The sequence below is a fragment of the Symphalangus syndactylus genome, chromosome 2 (genome assembly GCF_028878055.3).
Source record: "Symphalangus syndactylus isolate Jambi chromosome 2, NHGRI_mSymSyn1-v2.1_pri, whole genome shotgun sequence".
In the NCBI taxonomy this organism is placed as follows: domain Eukaryota; kingdom Metazoa; phylum Chordata; class Mammalia; order Primates; family Hylobatidae; genus Symphalangus; species Symphalangus syndactylus.
The window spans coordinates 6,316,796-6,332,735 of record NC_072424.2 but is presented as its reverse complement, the minus strand read 5'-3'; the positions used below and the strand labels follow the sequence as shown (position 1 = coordinate 6,332,735).

Below are 15,940 nucleotides of genomic sequence, written 5' to 3'. Positions count from 1 at the left end.
TCCACTGCTGACCCATCAAGATCACCTCTCCTGCCACTGATGGGACAGGGCCTGGGGGCTTGTGTGGAGCGTGGCGTGAGCTGTCGCTGGGGGCAGGGTCTGCAGACACGGTCTCCACAGGGACCTGGCATCTGGCAGAGCTGGCCCTCTTCCCCCTACTTGCAGGAAGAGGCTTGCGGGAAAAGGGAGAAACCCCTTAGGTGCGATGAGGCCTCTCTCCGAGTGCGCCTCCCTCCGCTGCTCCCGTGCACTTGAATGTGAACGCCGCCCCACACTAGGACCCGGCACCTGAGGTGTCTGCTCTGGGGAGGCAACTCTGGGTGCTCCCAGCAGGGAGGGAGGGAGGTCAGGACCCTGGGCATGCTCCACCGTGGAGCTTTCCTCGCCAGCGGGGTTCCCTATGGGAGGGTGTGAAGATCCGTCGTCTGTGGGACTCAGTGGGGCTCTGGGGCAGGGTGAGCCGGTTCTTGGGGAGGCAGTGGCAGCTCCATGGGGGGCCGCCCAGGGAGCGCTCCATCTCCCCCACCTCCGACCCACATCCTGTCCAAGAGCCACCTGTGTCTCCTGCAGTGGGCAGCGGCTGTGGGCCACAGGCACTGCTGTTCCCCCGAGATGCTCCCTGCATAGAAAATGGGAGGGGGAGGAGGAGGTGCGACCACCACCCTCGACTCAGGAGGGGGCAGCAGCTCCATCTTCACCCTCGACTCAGGAGGGGGCGGCTGCGAGGAGGAGGTGCAAAGGGGGCGGTGGCTCCGTCTTGCAGGTCCCCTGGAGCACGTTCTTCAGGCGCATCATGGACAAGGCGTCGTCCTCGTGTGGGTCCGGACCTGGGTACCCAGCAGGATCTGGCTCCTGTGTCCACCAAGTGCGCCCAGTCACAGCCTCAGGCCAGAAAGTTCGCTGCAGAGGTTCATTCTAGAAGGAGCGAGAGACCAGCAGTCCCAGCCCTGTCCAAGGACGCCCGCTGCTTGGCACACGAGGGGACCGCAGGCCCACCATCCCTCAGGACATGGCTCCCAAGTCCCCAGGGATTTCTGGTCCCACAGCAAGAGCCGGAGCTCCAAGCATAACATCTCTAACTGTGCAGCAAGGATGGCGCAGCCAGAGGTCGGGAGCTCCACAGCCTCCAGGGTCTCCCGAGGGTGGCTGGGGGCAGGGAACGCCCCGCAGCGCAACAACACACACGGCGCGGACATACGCACCTCCCCGCCATACGCACCTCCCCGCCGAGGCTTCCCGGCTGCGTCACTCCCACCCCCTGTGGGCCAGGCCTCACAGCAGGGGCAGCGGACCATCCAGGCCATGCTGCCATGCTGAGCCCCGAGCACATTCCCACAACAGGTCACAGAGGGGACGCCAGGCTAGAGGGGGGCCTGGGGAGCAGGGCCCTCCACAGCCACCCTCGGTGACATCTGGGACTGGGACATCAGTGGATGGCAGCCCTGGATGGAACCGTTTCCTGGGTACTGGACCTGGAGGTCACTCGGAGCTTCTCCCGCTCCCAGCGTGTGCCCATGGGGCGGTCAGAGTGGACAGGCCGCACCATCATCAGGGAAGGGCAGCCGGCCAGCAACGTGCAGACTGTGCCTCAGGCCTGTGGGCACGGTGGGGACAGAGGTGGGCGGGCGCTGCTCCGCTCGGGGGCTAACAAGCTACAGGCGCATCGTGGACAAGGTGTCTGTACAGCTCTGCACAGAAGACCGTTCTCAGCCAGTCCTGCCAGCCTCGCAGGATCAGGGAGTGAGTCTCAAATGCTAGACCAGATAGGAAAACATGTGTGAGCCAATTGGCCCCAAGCATCACGTTGCACCAGATGCTCGCGGAGGGCTGTCGCCCGACCCTGCAGCTACCCCAGGAGTGGGGAGACCTGTGAGCAGAAACCTGTCCCCACTGGAGCACCGGAAGCAATGCCTTCTTGAGCATGTTCAGTCGAGTGAGGAGAGGAGAGCGATGCCTTCGCAGGCTCCCTTGGGGGAGGTTACGGAGCGGGAACTTTGGGCCGAGGCCACCAGCCCACAGGGCTCCTCTGAAGCGAGGCGGCTGTCATCCTCTCGGGATCCTCTCCCACCGTGTCTGCTCCGAGCGCGCAGTCTCCAGTGTGAGTTCAAAGGGTGTCACGAAAGAGCTACTACCTAAACTTGCAGCCAGCAAGGGGCTTTTGTGCCCTGGTCCCCACTCCCAGCCCTGGACCACCAACCCCACACCCATGGGAAGCAGAGGGCCCCTCACCCACAGCCCGGCAGGTGCACTGTGCGCCCTGCTCTGTGGCAGAGGAATCGCAACAGTGTCTGTTCAAGCGTATTTTTGTACAGTAAATGAGACGCGAGACGTTACTGTGCTGTCTCAGCATCTCCCTTCTCTTCAATTAGCTTTTCCCCCCAACTTTTTATTTTGAAATAATTTTAGACTTAAAGTTGCACAAATTGTGTAGAGAGTCCTGTGTACCCTTCAGCCTGCTTCCTCGATGTCCCTGTCTTTTTTTTTTTTCTTTTTTTTTTGAGACAGAGTCTTGCTCTGTCATCAGGCTAGAGTGCAGTGGCGTGATCTCGGCTCGCTGCAACCTCCTCCTGCTCCTGGTTCAAGCGATTCTCCTGCCTCAGCCTCCCAAGTAGCCAGGATTACAGGCCGGCACCGCCACACTCAGCTAATTTTTGTATTTTTAGTAGAGACAGGGTTTCGCCATGTTGGCCAGGATGGTCTGGAACTCCTGACCTCGTGATCCGCTTGCCTCGGCCTCCCAAAGTACTGGGGTTACAGGCATGAGCCACTGCGCCCAGCCTGTCCCTGTCTTGAATAATCGTGATACGTTTTCAAAACTTAGCCACACCCTGGGTTCTGGTTTCACCAGGTTTCCTCCTGGCAAATGCTCCTTTCTGTTCCAGGATCCCACATTGCATTCGCTCATCCTGTCTCTGTAGTGCCTGCCATCAGTGACAGTTTTTTAGTTCTTCCTCGTCACTCTTGGCCTTGATGCTTGGATAAGAACTGGCCGGTTATTTTGTAGAAGGTTCCTCGGGGGATCTGCCTGGCCTGTGGTTCCCTGGAGATGATGCATCTGGGGGGAATGTCCCAGGAGTGATGGACCCTCAGTACCACACCAGGGTGCCCGAGGTGGGTGTGTTTCATCACTGAGGCCATAACCTTGATCACTTGGCTAAGGGGGTGTCTGCCACGGTCTCCACTGAGGAGCCCTTTGTAATATATGCGTGTATTGGGGGAGATTGGCCGAGACTGAAAAGACCACGTTTCTCCGTGAACATTGCCTGGATCTCCGCACCTGTTGGTGGATCTTCCCTGCAGCACGTCTTCCTGTGGGGACGTCCTCTCCCCCTTCCTTCTATTTCATTGGTTAGAATTTTCCTATAGAGAAGACCTGCCCCTTTTCTCCTATTTCTTTGCTTAGGTATCGCACTGTATGTTTCTGGCCGTTCAGTCTGTCCCTGGGTCATGGCCCAGCGAGGCTGTTAATGTCTCCTCACCCAAACGCTGCTGCAGAGCCTCCAGCACTCCTCCAGGCCGGTGCCCTGCAGAGCACTCTCTTCCTCTCCGTCCCCACAAGGCGGGGTCCAAACCCCTTCCCCAAGGAGTTCTGGCTTCTGTGTTGGAGAGCAGTGTTCAGAAACCAAGGTCTCTGGACTGCGGTGTGCTTGTTGCTACTGGGGTGACAGTTTCCAGGCTCTCTCAGAGACAGCCTGGAAATACATGTGCAAACCAACCTGTGCACACCCACACACCTGTGTTTCCCGCCCTCCCTCTCTCCTTCCCTCCCTCCCTCCCACTCTCTCCTTCCCTCCCTCCCTCCCACTCTCTCCTTCCCTCCCTCCCTCCCACTCTCTCCTTCCCTCCCTCCCTCCCACTCTCTCCTTCCCTCCCTCCCTCCCACTCTCTCCTTCCCTCCCTCCCTCCCACTCTCTCCTTCCCTCCCTCCCTCCCACTCTCTCCTTCCCTCCCTCCCTCCCACTCTCTCCTTCCCTCCCTCCCTCCCACTCTCTCCTTCCCTCCCTCCCTCCTACTCTCTCCTTCCCTCCCTCCCTCTCTCTCCTTCCCTCCCTCCCTCCCTCTCTCTCCTTCCCTCCCTCCCTCCCTCTCTCTCCTTCCCTCCCTCCCTCCCTCCCTCCCTCCCTCTCCTTCCCTCTCCCTCCCTCTCCTTCCCTCTCCTTCCCTCTCTCTCCCTCCCTCCCTCTCCCTCCCTCTCTCTCCCTCCCTCTCTCCCTCTCCCTCCCTCTCCTTCCCTCCCTCTCCCTCCCTCTCCTTCCCTCCCTCTCCCTCCCTCTCCTTCCCTCTCTCTCATCATCTACCCACCTATCTATCTAATGCTGTTACAAAACCACAAGTTCATAGCGATGCCTCCGATTCCAGGCTAATGGTGTGTGGTTCTTCCCAGCCATCCTCCTCTCCTTGTTTGTAACATTGGCGGTAGCAGATACTTGGCGCTTGCTGTCTGCGATGTACCTGCTCATCTGTTCAGCCCTGGCATACACCCTTGTTGACTCAGGATTGCTAACCCAGACCCTGTAGGAAACAGATGCCCCAGCTGGAGCACAGTTCCTCTTCCCCCCGCCTCGCAGTGTCCACACACAACACTGTTTTCCAAACAGCTCAGGTGGGGTCTCTTCTTACCCACCCTCCCTAGGACTGTTCATTTGTAATGCAGCCAGGTGCCTTTGTACAGCTGGTATTTCATTCGTGTTTCTTCACATATTGACTTTTTGAAAAAGTTTACATGTAGTACAATTGACTATGGTATGCTTGTGGTGGTGTGTGGTGGCCTGTGGTATGTTCATGGTGGGGTGTGTGTGGTGTGTCTGTGGTGATATGTCTCTGGTGGTCTGTGGTGTGTCTGTGGTGGTGTGTGGTGTGTTTGTGGTGGTGTGTGGTGTCTGTGATGTGTTGGTGTGTGGTGTGTGTCTGGTGGTCTCTAGTGTCCTTGTGGTGTGTCTGTGGTGGTGTGTGGTGTGTCTGTGGTGGTGTGTGGTGCGTCTGTGGTAGTCTCTGGTGCGTCTGTGGTGGTCTCTGGTGCATCTGTGGTGGTCTCTGGTGTGCTTGTGGTGTGTCTGTGGTGGTGTGTGGTGTGTCTGTGGTGGTCTCTGGTGTGCTTGTGGTGTGTGTGGTGTGTCTGCGATGGCTTTCTGGGCTGTGACCCATGCACAGCGCATGCATCCACCACCCCAGCCCCAACACAGACCATCCCATCCCTGAGCTGCCTCCTGCTGCCTGTGCAGTGGCCCTTCCTGGCAGCTCTGACCTGTTTCTCATTGTGTCAGTTTTGCCACTTCCACGTCAGGTAAATAGAGTCACATAGCGCAGCTTTGGGGATCTGGCTGTATTTATGTTCAGCAAAACCCACATAAGGTTCCTGTGCTGTGTGGCTCTGTGGGTTCCGTGGGCTCCCCTTCTGTTCCCGAGCAGAATCCCCTCGGGGAAAAGGACCACAGTGCACTAGGGTCTTGTTGAAGGATGTCAGGGTGGTTTCCGGTTTGGGGCAAATATGAACAAAACTGCTATAATATGTGACAGGTTTTTTCATGAAAGCAAGTCTTCCTTTCTCTTGGGTAAATACCTAGGATTGGGTCTGCTGGATTACATGGTGAGTGCATGCTTACTTTTTATAAGTGACTGTTGTCCAGAGTGGCTGTTCTGTTTTGCATTTCCACCGGCGCTGGGAGGGTTTCCGTTGCCCCACACGCAGTGTCTTCACAGGTTAGGCTGGTTCTCCTTATTTGGTCTCTTCCAATAGAGGGGGAGTGGCATCTTATTTGGAGTTTCATTTGCATTTTGCTACTGACTAATGATGTTGAGCGTCTTTTTGTGTGTGGCTTTTCCATCCGTATACCTTCTTTGGTGACACATCTGTTCAGATCATTTGCCCATTTTTGAATTGGGTTATTTGCTTTGTTATTCTTGAGTGTTGAGAGGTCCTTCCTCTATTCTGGATACGTGCCATTATCAGATACACCATTGAAAAGTATTTCTTCCAGTCTGTCTTTCGTCTTTTCATTCCCTTGAGTGTCATTTAAAGAGCAGACATTCTTAATTTTGATGACGTCTAATTTATCTACTTTAAAAAAATGAACTGTGGTTTTTGATGTTAGAACTAAGAAAACCTTGCCTAACTCAAAGTCACAAACGTTTTCTCCCATTTCCTTCTAGAATCTGTGGTTTTATGTCAAATTTAAAACACCTGCGATTCACTTTGAGTTAATTTTTGCATATGGGGCTCAGTATGGATTGAAGTTCATTTTTTGCATGTGAATGTCCACCCAAAAACATCCTTGTCTCCTTCCACCCCATGGTCAATAACTCCTCCTTTTTGCTATTAAAGTCCCTTCTGCTTGGCTCTGTGGTCAGTGCCTTCCTGGCTGGGGTGTCCACCTTACTCTGCCACCGCAAGATGGGAAAGCAGGGATGCTGGTGGGGTCCCTTGAGCCGGCAGAGCCAGCGTGTCTGGTCCCCATTTGACCCCAGGGTGGGCTGGATCTCTAGGGCCTGGGCCTGTGCCAGCTCAGGGTCTGGAAGCTCGAGGTGTGTTGATTAACTGTCAGCAGGTTCAGATTTACAGCTTCTGCAGAGCAGGCACCTGAATGCCAATGAACAGCCCTGCTCTTCTGAGCTGGGTCACAGACTGCCCCCTCCATGCTGCTGCTGGAGACGATGTCTGTTTGGTCATCCTAAAATCCAGGGATTTTAAAAGGCTGCCTCTGTTCAGGATGTATCCACAGTTCGTGGCCATCGTGCGTGATGGAGTAGGAAGCTTCACTTAAAAGAAATGTGTAATGCTCTGCATCATAGCCCAGTGAAATTGTTTTCTTACTGAATTTGTCTATATTGTTAAAGAAAAAAAGAGAAATAAAAGGTGAGGTGTTTAGAAACAGCTCACCCAAGTGTGAACAATTAGTCCTTTGGGGCTGTCCCCTCCCAGGGCAGTTGCTGAGCTGGGGGAAGCACCCCTCCCTGAGTACTGCCCAGGCACTGCCTGTCTGTCTTGGAAGCAGAGGCTGCCAGACCCCGATCAGGGGGCGGAGTCTTCCAGGTGCCCCACCATGTTCCCTGCAGGATCTGCCCCCCAGCAACTGCCTGTTAGGGCAGCTTCATCAGCCAGGGCTCCAGCCCCAAGAGGGAACCGGGAGGGGCTCCGCCCTGGGCCCAGCTGTGGGTTTGATGGCAGAAGCAGCTCCCGTGCAGCCTCCAGCTCACAGGCAGCCATGGGGTCACGTTGTATTTGCATGGCAGAACCATCAGGAGGGTCCCTGCTGGCAGATCCTGCCTGGTCCCCCATCCTCAGCACAGTGTTGTCCTCATGTTCCTTGGCGCACTGCGTGGCCTTGGTCCTGGTGCTGGTGTGTGCCTCGCTCTTGCTGCTGGTCTGCAGCAGCCTGCTTGCTCATTTTGTCCCTTCATTATTACATCTGTGGCTTTGCCACCCAAAACAAACACTGACCTCTGACTTTGTGGCCCATCCCATCCCCTCCCCACGAGGGCTTTGTGCAGTGCTTTGTAGCAGACACGTTTCCACAACGCAGAGTACTAACCACTATACGATCACGGCGGCAGACACGTTTCCAAAAGGCAGACTCTTTAATTGTGTTTGAAATCTCTGTTAACAGGCATCTTTTGGGTGTTTGTGCTTGGAATCACTGTGCAGGGATTCAGCCATGTGCACCCTCCAACCTGCAACCTCGTGCTGGGGCTTTACCTCCCCTCCGGTGGACATTTGGTGATTTCCAGGCTTCTGCTTGTTATAAGTTCTGCTTGAACATTCCTGTGGTCTCCTGATGTGCTGGTGCTGCGGCTACTCCTGGGTCACATTAGGAGTTGGAATCTTCAACTTTGGGAGATGATGCCAACCTCTTTTCTGGTTCCTACTGGCTTTGGAGCTATTTCTCCTTGCTCTTTGTTTAGAATCTCTCTGTTTTTACCAAGGGCAAAGATGTTTCTCAAATGTTACTGGGTGATTTGCACAAAATTTCAGAAACTGAACAACCAACTTGAAACCATGAGTCCCCCTCCCTGCTTTATTGCTCTATTGTCTAATTTGTTCTTTTCAGCCAGCAGCTTACAGCCTGCGGGCCAGCTGTCTTGCAATCTATAATGCAGCCATCTTGGTTAAAGCAATAATGGATCCTTTTACTAGCCTGGCCATGGGGCCGTTAATAAGGGATGTCATTATTAGAGAAGCTGATTTCAGAAAGGGTAGCTGGGCATCGCTGTGGAGGCCTATGAGAACAGCTGCCACCACCAGATAGACAATGAAACCAGGGGAGAACAGGCAGAAAGTGTGCGCAGGGGTGTGTGTACACATGCCAGCGTGTGGGGGGAGTGTGCCTGTGCATTTGGTCGTGGTGTGTATACACTTTCTCCTGTGTCCTGGGTAGTGTGTGTGTGTGTGTGTGTGCGCACACTGTGCATTTGGTCGTGGTGTGTGTGCACCTGCTCCTGTGCCTTGGGGAGTGTGCGTGTGTGTGCACACTGTGCATTTGGTTGTGTGTGTGCACCTGCTCCTGTGCCCTGGATAGTGTGTGTGTGCACCTGCTCCTATGCCTTGGGGAGTGTGCGTGTGTGTGCACACTGTGCATTTGGTCGTGGTGTGTATACACTTGCTTCTGTGCCATGGGTAGTGTGCGCGTGTGTGTCCACACAGTGCATTTGGTCGTGGTGTGTATACACTTGCTCCTGTGCCCTGGGTACTGTGTGTGTGTGTGTGTGTGTGCACCTGCTCCTGTGCACTGGGTAGTGTGCATGTGTATGCACACTGTGCATTTGGTTGTGTGTGTGCACCTGCTCCTGTGCCCTGGGTAGTGTGCGTGTGTGTGCACACTGTGCATTTGGTTGTGTGTGTGCACCTGCTCCTGTGCCCTGGGTAGTGTGCGTGTGTGTGCACACTGTGCATTTGGTTGTGTGTGTGCACCTGCTCCTGTGCACCCACTTCACTGTCCCACCTGCCACCTGCACCATTAAAGTGGCTTCTGCCACTATTATTTATTAGGGAGCTGTAGAGCCAAAATCAGTAGGAGGGTGACCCAGAGCAGAGCACCACGTGCCTGAGGACTGCCCCAGGATGGGAGGACCATCCCAGCATCCGTGTAAGCCACATGGGGCTCCTCCGTGGTGGCTGGGGAGAGGATGACCTCAGAGGCGGCCCTGGGCAGACAGGGAGTAGATAACAGCACTGGTCCCCTCTCTAGGGTTGAGAGAGACCCCATGAAGGGGGTAGAGGAGGAAGAGGGAGGAGGAGGCTAAGCCTGTGTCTGGGTAAGGTCTATTTCATATTTTCCCCAAATCAGAGCTTCGAGAAAAAAATACCTTGACTGTGAGCAGAGTTAGTGGTTGCCATTTGTTTGGTTTGAAAATGTTTGGCTAAAGTTTCTCAGACAAAAGTGCATATAGGGAAAGGTCTTGTGCTCAGCCCTCGCTCCATGTCCTATCAGCTGGGAATCTGTGTATTTGTGGGGCAGTGTTGGGGAAGAGCAAGGATCCAGACTGCAGGGTCTCACCCCCTCCCAAGCGGCTCACCCTGTGTGAGAACCCTGGGGTTGCTTGTCTCATGCACATTTTTGGAAACTGAGGCTGTAGGTCCTGAGCCTTCTAGTGGCGTTCATCATCTGATGATTCTGAAGCAGGCAGAGTTCCGGACCCCAGGAAGGTTCGTGTCTTTCTTGCCAACTGTGTTATGTTTCCAAACAGTTGAGATCCCAGTGGAAATTTCCAGCACACACACAGACGTCAGGGGCTTGTTCCTTGGGCTCTGTTTTGACATCAATCAGAATGCTGTTTCCTGATCCATATGTACGACTCCGTCTGCACGTGGTACCCGTGGTGTTATTGATGAGGGTTCTGCCTCTGCGGCTTTTAGCGAGGTTCTGGTGCCTTCGTGCCTGTGGGACTGGGGGCCCTGACCTGTGGAAATGCCCTGTGTCAGCCTTTGGTGGTGCCCCAGGCATGCTGCCATCTCCTGTCCCTGCTGCCACTCTTGGCACTGCCCAATGAGCCAAGTTCATGATTGTGGTTGTCAACTTGTTTCTGTACTTCATCAGCTATCCTTGTTGCAGCCCAAGATAAAATTACCCAGGCTTTCCCCTCCAGCGTGAAGAGCAGGGGCCCTCGGTGCTCATCCTCCCCCAGCATTATGCACGGCCATGGGGCTGTATTTGTCGATGGGACTTTTGGGCTCCCTGGGCTCTGAGCTGGTTGGGGCTCCACCTGCACCGTGCCTGAGCTCCCCACATCCTACCTCTCTCCTGTCACTCGAAGCTCAGCCACCTGAGCAGCACTTTCCTGCCCCCTCCCTGAGAACTGGGAGCTCTTGGGATGAGGACTGCCTGGGTTTCTCCCGTGGAACGCTTGCTGTGGCACTGATACACTCATGTAAATATTTGCCATGTGAATAGCCAAGTACGTAAAAGAACGCGTTCCCTGAAGGCAATTCGCAGCCACATGTTCCCCCCACCCCCCACACTTCCAGGCAACAGTGGAAGCAGATGTTCTGGGGGTCCCCGAGACCACCTGCATGTCTGGGAACTCGCTAGGATTCACAGGACTTAGCACACAGTCACACCACAGCAGGGTCACGCCACGGCAGGGTCGCACCACAGCAGGGTCACGCCACGGCAGGGCCACGCCACGGCAGGGCCGCACCACAGCAGGGTCACGCCACGGCAGGGCCGCACCACAGCAGGGTCACGCCATGGCAGGGCCGCACCACGGCAGGGTCACGCCACGGCAGGGTCACACCACAACGGCCACGCCATGGCACAGCCAGACCATTATCGCAGCCCTATAATCAGGAGGCATGGCTGGATCTGCAAGGGAAGAGTTCACAGGCACAGCCTGGACAGACCTGTGAGCAGACTTCCTGTGCTCTCTCCCCTCCCATACTCTTCCCCCTGCGAGGTGCACATGGGGCACACACTCCCTCCAGCAGCAACACACAGCCCCACATATGCAGTGTTTCTGTTCAGGGAATTCCAGCTAAGACCCAAAATTCATGGTTTTGATTTGGGGGCTACTCAGTTGTGCGCCCCCTGCCCACTAACATGCCAGGCCCTCGAAAGGCCGGTGTCTGCCATGAATCACATTGTTTGCACAAACAGTCTAGGCAGGAACCTCCTCGCTAAAGGAATGCTTTGAAGCTAAGTTCCCAGATGCCAGCCAATGGCCACCCTTGCAAGCAGGTGCTTCTGCAGCCTCAGGCCCGTCCACAGAGACACTCTTGAGTGAGGACTTTGGGGTGCCAGAGCTTGCATGGGGGCATTGAGCCCCATGGAGCCACAGAGACCAAGGCCAGACCCGTGGGTGGCCGCCTCCCACCTGTCCTGTGCCTGACATGGCTCCGGTTTGGATAAGATCCTCAGCTGACTGTGAGGGACAGAGGCCAGAAAGGGGAGGGAGGGTGGGAGGGAGAAGACCACATCCCCTAGAAGAGACGGAACAGACGGGGTGGGGCAGAAGGGATTTGGGAAGACTGCAAACCTGGAAGCAGAACTCTGTGTGTGTGTGTGTGTGTGTGTGTGTAGTGTGTGTATGCATGTGCTGTGAGTGGTGTGTCATATATGCATGTGTGTATATATTGTGTGCATGTGTGTGTGCTGTGTGTGAGTGGTGTCTTTGGGCATGTGCATGTATGTGTATGTGTGTTGTGCATTGCATGTGCGCGTGCATGTATGTGTATTTTGCATTGTGCGTACACATGTACAGTGCATGTGTGCATGTTGTGTGGGCATGTATGTGTAGTGTATTGTGTGTACATGCATGTGCAGTGTGTATGTGCTGTGTGCACATGTGCAGTTATGTGTATTGTGCATTGTGTGTACATGCACACGCAGTGTGTGTGTGTGAGTGGCATGTTGCAGCCATGGATGGGGCAGAAAGTCTCCTGTTCTGGAAATAGGGCAGTGAGTGGAGTGTGTTGACAATGGAGAGGGATCGAGTGACCACAGGAAACCAAGTGCTCTGGTCTTGTTCCTTCAGTGTGGGGTGTGAGTTTTTAAAATTCAGACTAATATTTTCAACAAGACCTCTGTTCTCTATTTGCATGTGCCTAGTTCATATCCCAGGCAGTTGATCACATAATTCAGAGAGGCACTGACGGCGTGGGAGTGTTTCTGGGTAGATGTCCAGATCCCCAGCCCTGCTCAACCTGGAAGTGTCACCGAGGGAAATCCCTATTTTACACGGGGCTTCACCTTTTCCATCTGTAAAATATGAGGGCTGGACTGGCGGGTCCCCTTCCTCCTGTACCTTCTAGAGATTGACGGTTCCACGACAACCTATTTAGAAATGAACCCGATTAAAGGCACAAAGAACAAGGTACTATGTTAACTGCAACAGAGATTTCAACTGTAATGCTTAATACGAGAAGAAGTAAACATGTACGTCTTTTGACTACATTTATTTTTCATTCTGTTTGAGGTAATATCTTCTTACTTAGAAGTTAGGTTAAAAAATCAAAAACCAAAAAGCTCTTCAGACCTCTCCTAGATTAGAAAACCGTGGTTACTCTACTGCCGGGCCCTCCGCCTCTGTCCCAGCATGCCCTCACTCCCGCCCTCAGCCCACGCATCCTCCCACCCAACACTGCCGTGCCCCAGGGACTGATCCGGGGCCCGCCCTTGTGAAAAGCAGATCCTTCATAACTTCTTCAAAAACATTAAAAAATTGAAAGGTAATAAAAAAATTTGAACGTATCAGAGGCCCACTTTCTAAGTAATGAGGGAGGTTGGGTAGAAACCGGGCCACTGGCCCAGACACAGAAAGATCCAAGGTCACTTCTGTGGGGGCTTTGTGGGGAGCATGGACTCATCTTCCTGAGAGTGTGGGCTTCGGTGGGTGCCGGGTGCGTCTCCTGGGCTGGAGGCTCAGGACATGGCGCTGTAGCTGGTGCTGGACCCGTTAGGGCAGTGCCTGCCATTGGCTCAATGACCATCCTGTGCAGAGCCAGTGCCTGGTCAAGGACCCAGCTGCCTTGAGTGCTGACCTGTGGTGCCCACATTCCCCAGGTCGTCACACTAAATGGCGTTTTCTCCACTCTTTTTCAGAGAGGAAGCAGTGCACTGCTGAAGGCAACGTTAGGTGTGATTTCTATTCCTGCTGGGAGACCCAGGCCACAGCCCGGGAGCTTCGTCCAGCCTGTGGATGGAGCTTGACTGGCTGCAGATGGAACTTCTGTGTCCTCCCACCCTTGGTGGTCTAAGGTTATTGCTCTCAGAGCTGAATTGACAGGAGGTGTGTGTGTGCACGCTCACTTGTGTGCACATGCATGCGTTTGTGCATGTTTTCACTCAACCAGAAGAGCAATTCGTGGGATTTAGCCATTTTGAGGCACCTAGAAGTTGAGGCAGTTAGATGTGCAGCCAGATGCAAATGTAACATGCAGCGCTGTATAAAAGAAGCGACTCAGCTGCTGTAGGGAGGACTGGGTTGTCTGGAAGTATTAGGTTCATTTTATATTTGTGTCAGAAGAATGTCTGACTTTGGGGCAGATGACATAGTGGCTGCAGACCAGGCATGCCTCCCTAGGTTGAAATCAGGGAAAAGCTAATAGTATCAGACAGATATGCTTTTTCTTTGGTGGCTGCAGGATTTCTGCTGGAAAATGCACTATTAATCAGCACTTGTCCAAGAAAGACCCATCCGTTTCTGTTGTCATTCAAGCCACAGTTCCTGATTTACTTGGCAAGATACTGGGCTAGTTCAGTGTCTCTAGCTGAGCCTGACCTCGGGGTTTGCGTCTCAAGTTGGAAATCTTGTTTAGTCCTCTGTGCATAGTTTTGTCTCATTTTAATGACTGCATCTTCTTGATACATTTATTATACTCAGAACTGAATGGCACACAATAGCCTTGTGTTAATGAAAGCTGCCGTGGCGCTATGGGTGAACCGCTGGGTTGAAGTCCGATGGACTCTACGATGCAGGCATCCAGAAATACGTTGTAACTCTACCTGGCTCCCTGCCAGTCTGGCCTCCTCTGGGAGAGCTCCTGGCATGGTCCCAGTGTGTACCTGCATGGGAACAACAGCTGCATGGGCCAGCTGTTTCGGATAGAAAGATGTGCAGTGAAACTCAGATTCCCAGATTCACATCCCTCATGTTTATTTGGGTCATCATGGTTTAGCATGTTGTATATATGTCTGGAGCACTTCATACACCTCTATCCACCACAGACATTCTTAATCACAGTTCTGTAATAATAATAAGGCAAACTATACAGCAAAGAGAAGCATGTAAATATGTACCAAATTCTTGTGAAGTTGTAATTGTTTATATGTAAAAAGTATGTATATAGGAAAGGGAGAAGATGCAAGGAATGTGCTGAATAACATCCAAACTGCATTGCGTCTCTGCCCCATTCCTGAAAGCACACATCTAATTGGAGCATCAGTTCCTCTCCTTAGATATCATTGTTTTCACTCGTCTATCATAGGCACCTTCTTTACATCTGATTACAATATCCAGCATTTCAGAACTGGGTTTTTGCCCCCAAAAAGGTAAATATGAGCATTTATCATTGACTCCTCCTGGTCCAGTGAACAGCAGCAGAATTCAAGTATTTAAAAATAAGGTGCATTTCTAAATTGCAGGCCGTACCTTCTTTTCCAAACCAATGGGCTACAGTGAATTTCCTCCAGGTACTTGGGCTGTCTTACTGCTAGCTCTTCTAACAGGGGAAGTCTGTATAAATGCATCACCCCCTAATAAGGCAAGAGGAAGGACCCTGAAATGTTGCCAGAAACGATTACTGTGTAACTAGGACATCAACATTTACATTATATTGTATTAACATCATCACACTCTGTGTTCAACACACAGAACAACATAGATACTTTAGTTTGTCTAAAGTAAAAATCCACATAAATGGCAGATTCCTCTGTTGACACCAGTGTGTTGTTTACCTTGTGCCCATGGTCCAGATTTTGAGCTGGAGAAGGACTATGGCTGTTCCTTAAAGTCTCTGCCGTTGCAGAATCTGTAGCCTTCAGGATACCCCGAGTGCCTTACCGGGCTTGTGAACACCGACACTAGAAGTCGAAAAGAAGAGAGTGCCCAAGTGTGGGTTTGGAGGCACTGACGCATTCGCCAACTCACTGTCATCCCATCCTTGAAACCCTGAGAGAGAGTGTGTGGTTTATCACAGTAATGGAATTAAGTTTAGGCTCAGGAAACTTATATTGTGAATATAGGTATCAAATCATATATTTGTTTACTGTATATTTTTTAAAAAGCTTTATTGTAAATTTATGCAAAAACTAACCGGGCCTGTTTTCTTACGGCAGCATGCCGGGTAGTGTGTGTATTCTCCCAGGCACTCCCTTCATAGTCACCCTCTAACCACGTGACATTCTGTTCCGTGCTAAGCAGTATTCACAGGCCTAACATAGGTTTGTATGGTGATCTACAAGATTTTACAAATATTTTTGTATTGTGATTCCTATGATATATACCAGAGAATTTTTTACTCATTTGTAAATTATTGTACAGTTTTAATAAAAAATGTTTTAAATCTTAGATGATTAAAGTCCCCTCAAAGGTATTAAAGTTTGAACTGAAAGCCGTATGAGCCATTTCTGCACTTCTGAGTTCATTCTCTGAACAGTGCCTCTGCACACCAGAAACGGGGTCTGCACCTTCCGCCCACTGTGCAGGAAAGCCCCAGGTCTCACCTGCGAGATCACCTGGAGGGCAAGCTCTGCAGTCAGGGGTGTCTGGCAGCACCTGAATCCAGTGGACCACCTGGGAGGCTCCCTCCTGTGGCTGTTGGTCAAATGTGAACCATGGAAGAGATCAAACAATTAGGAAAGGGACGGAACTTCTGCACGTGCATAAGAACGGTTGGTGATGTTTGCCGTGGACGGTCCCACACAGGTGAGTAACAGACATTGCATTAATCATTTAGGGGAGGGGGAGCCAGAGGAGGATGAGGGGGTGGGAAGCTGCTGGACCTAGCTCT

At 52.7% G+C, this 15,940-nt stretch overlaps 1 protein-coding gene across 6 annotated transcripts in view; it reads left to right on the top strand.

Annotated features, from left to right (window-relative positions):
• Positions 1-15,498, top strand: part of JAKMIP3 (Janus kinase and microtubule interacting protein 3) — a 166,600-nt gene extending 151,102 nt beyond the window's left edge. For 3 of the 6 annotated variants that reach the window (XM_063616500.1, XM_063616501.1, XM_063616497.1), the window contains 3 exons: positions 764-2,098; positions 2,883-3,111; positions 13,032-13,045. Coding sequence is in view for 1 of the 6 variants with exons in the window: in XM_055245199.2 (XP_055101174.2) it covers positions 13,032-13,139 (108 nt within the window). In the remaining 5 variants the exon portion in view is untranslated. Of the gene's footprint in view, positions 1-763; positions 2,099-2,882; positions 3,112-13,031 lie in introns of all 6 variants that reach the window. The other 3 variants (XM_063616499.1, XM_055245199.2, XM_063616498.1) reach the window with 3 other exon arrangements.
• Positions 15,499-15,940: the final 442 nt, after the last annotated feature.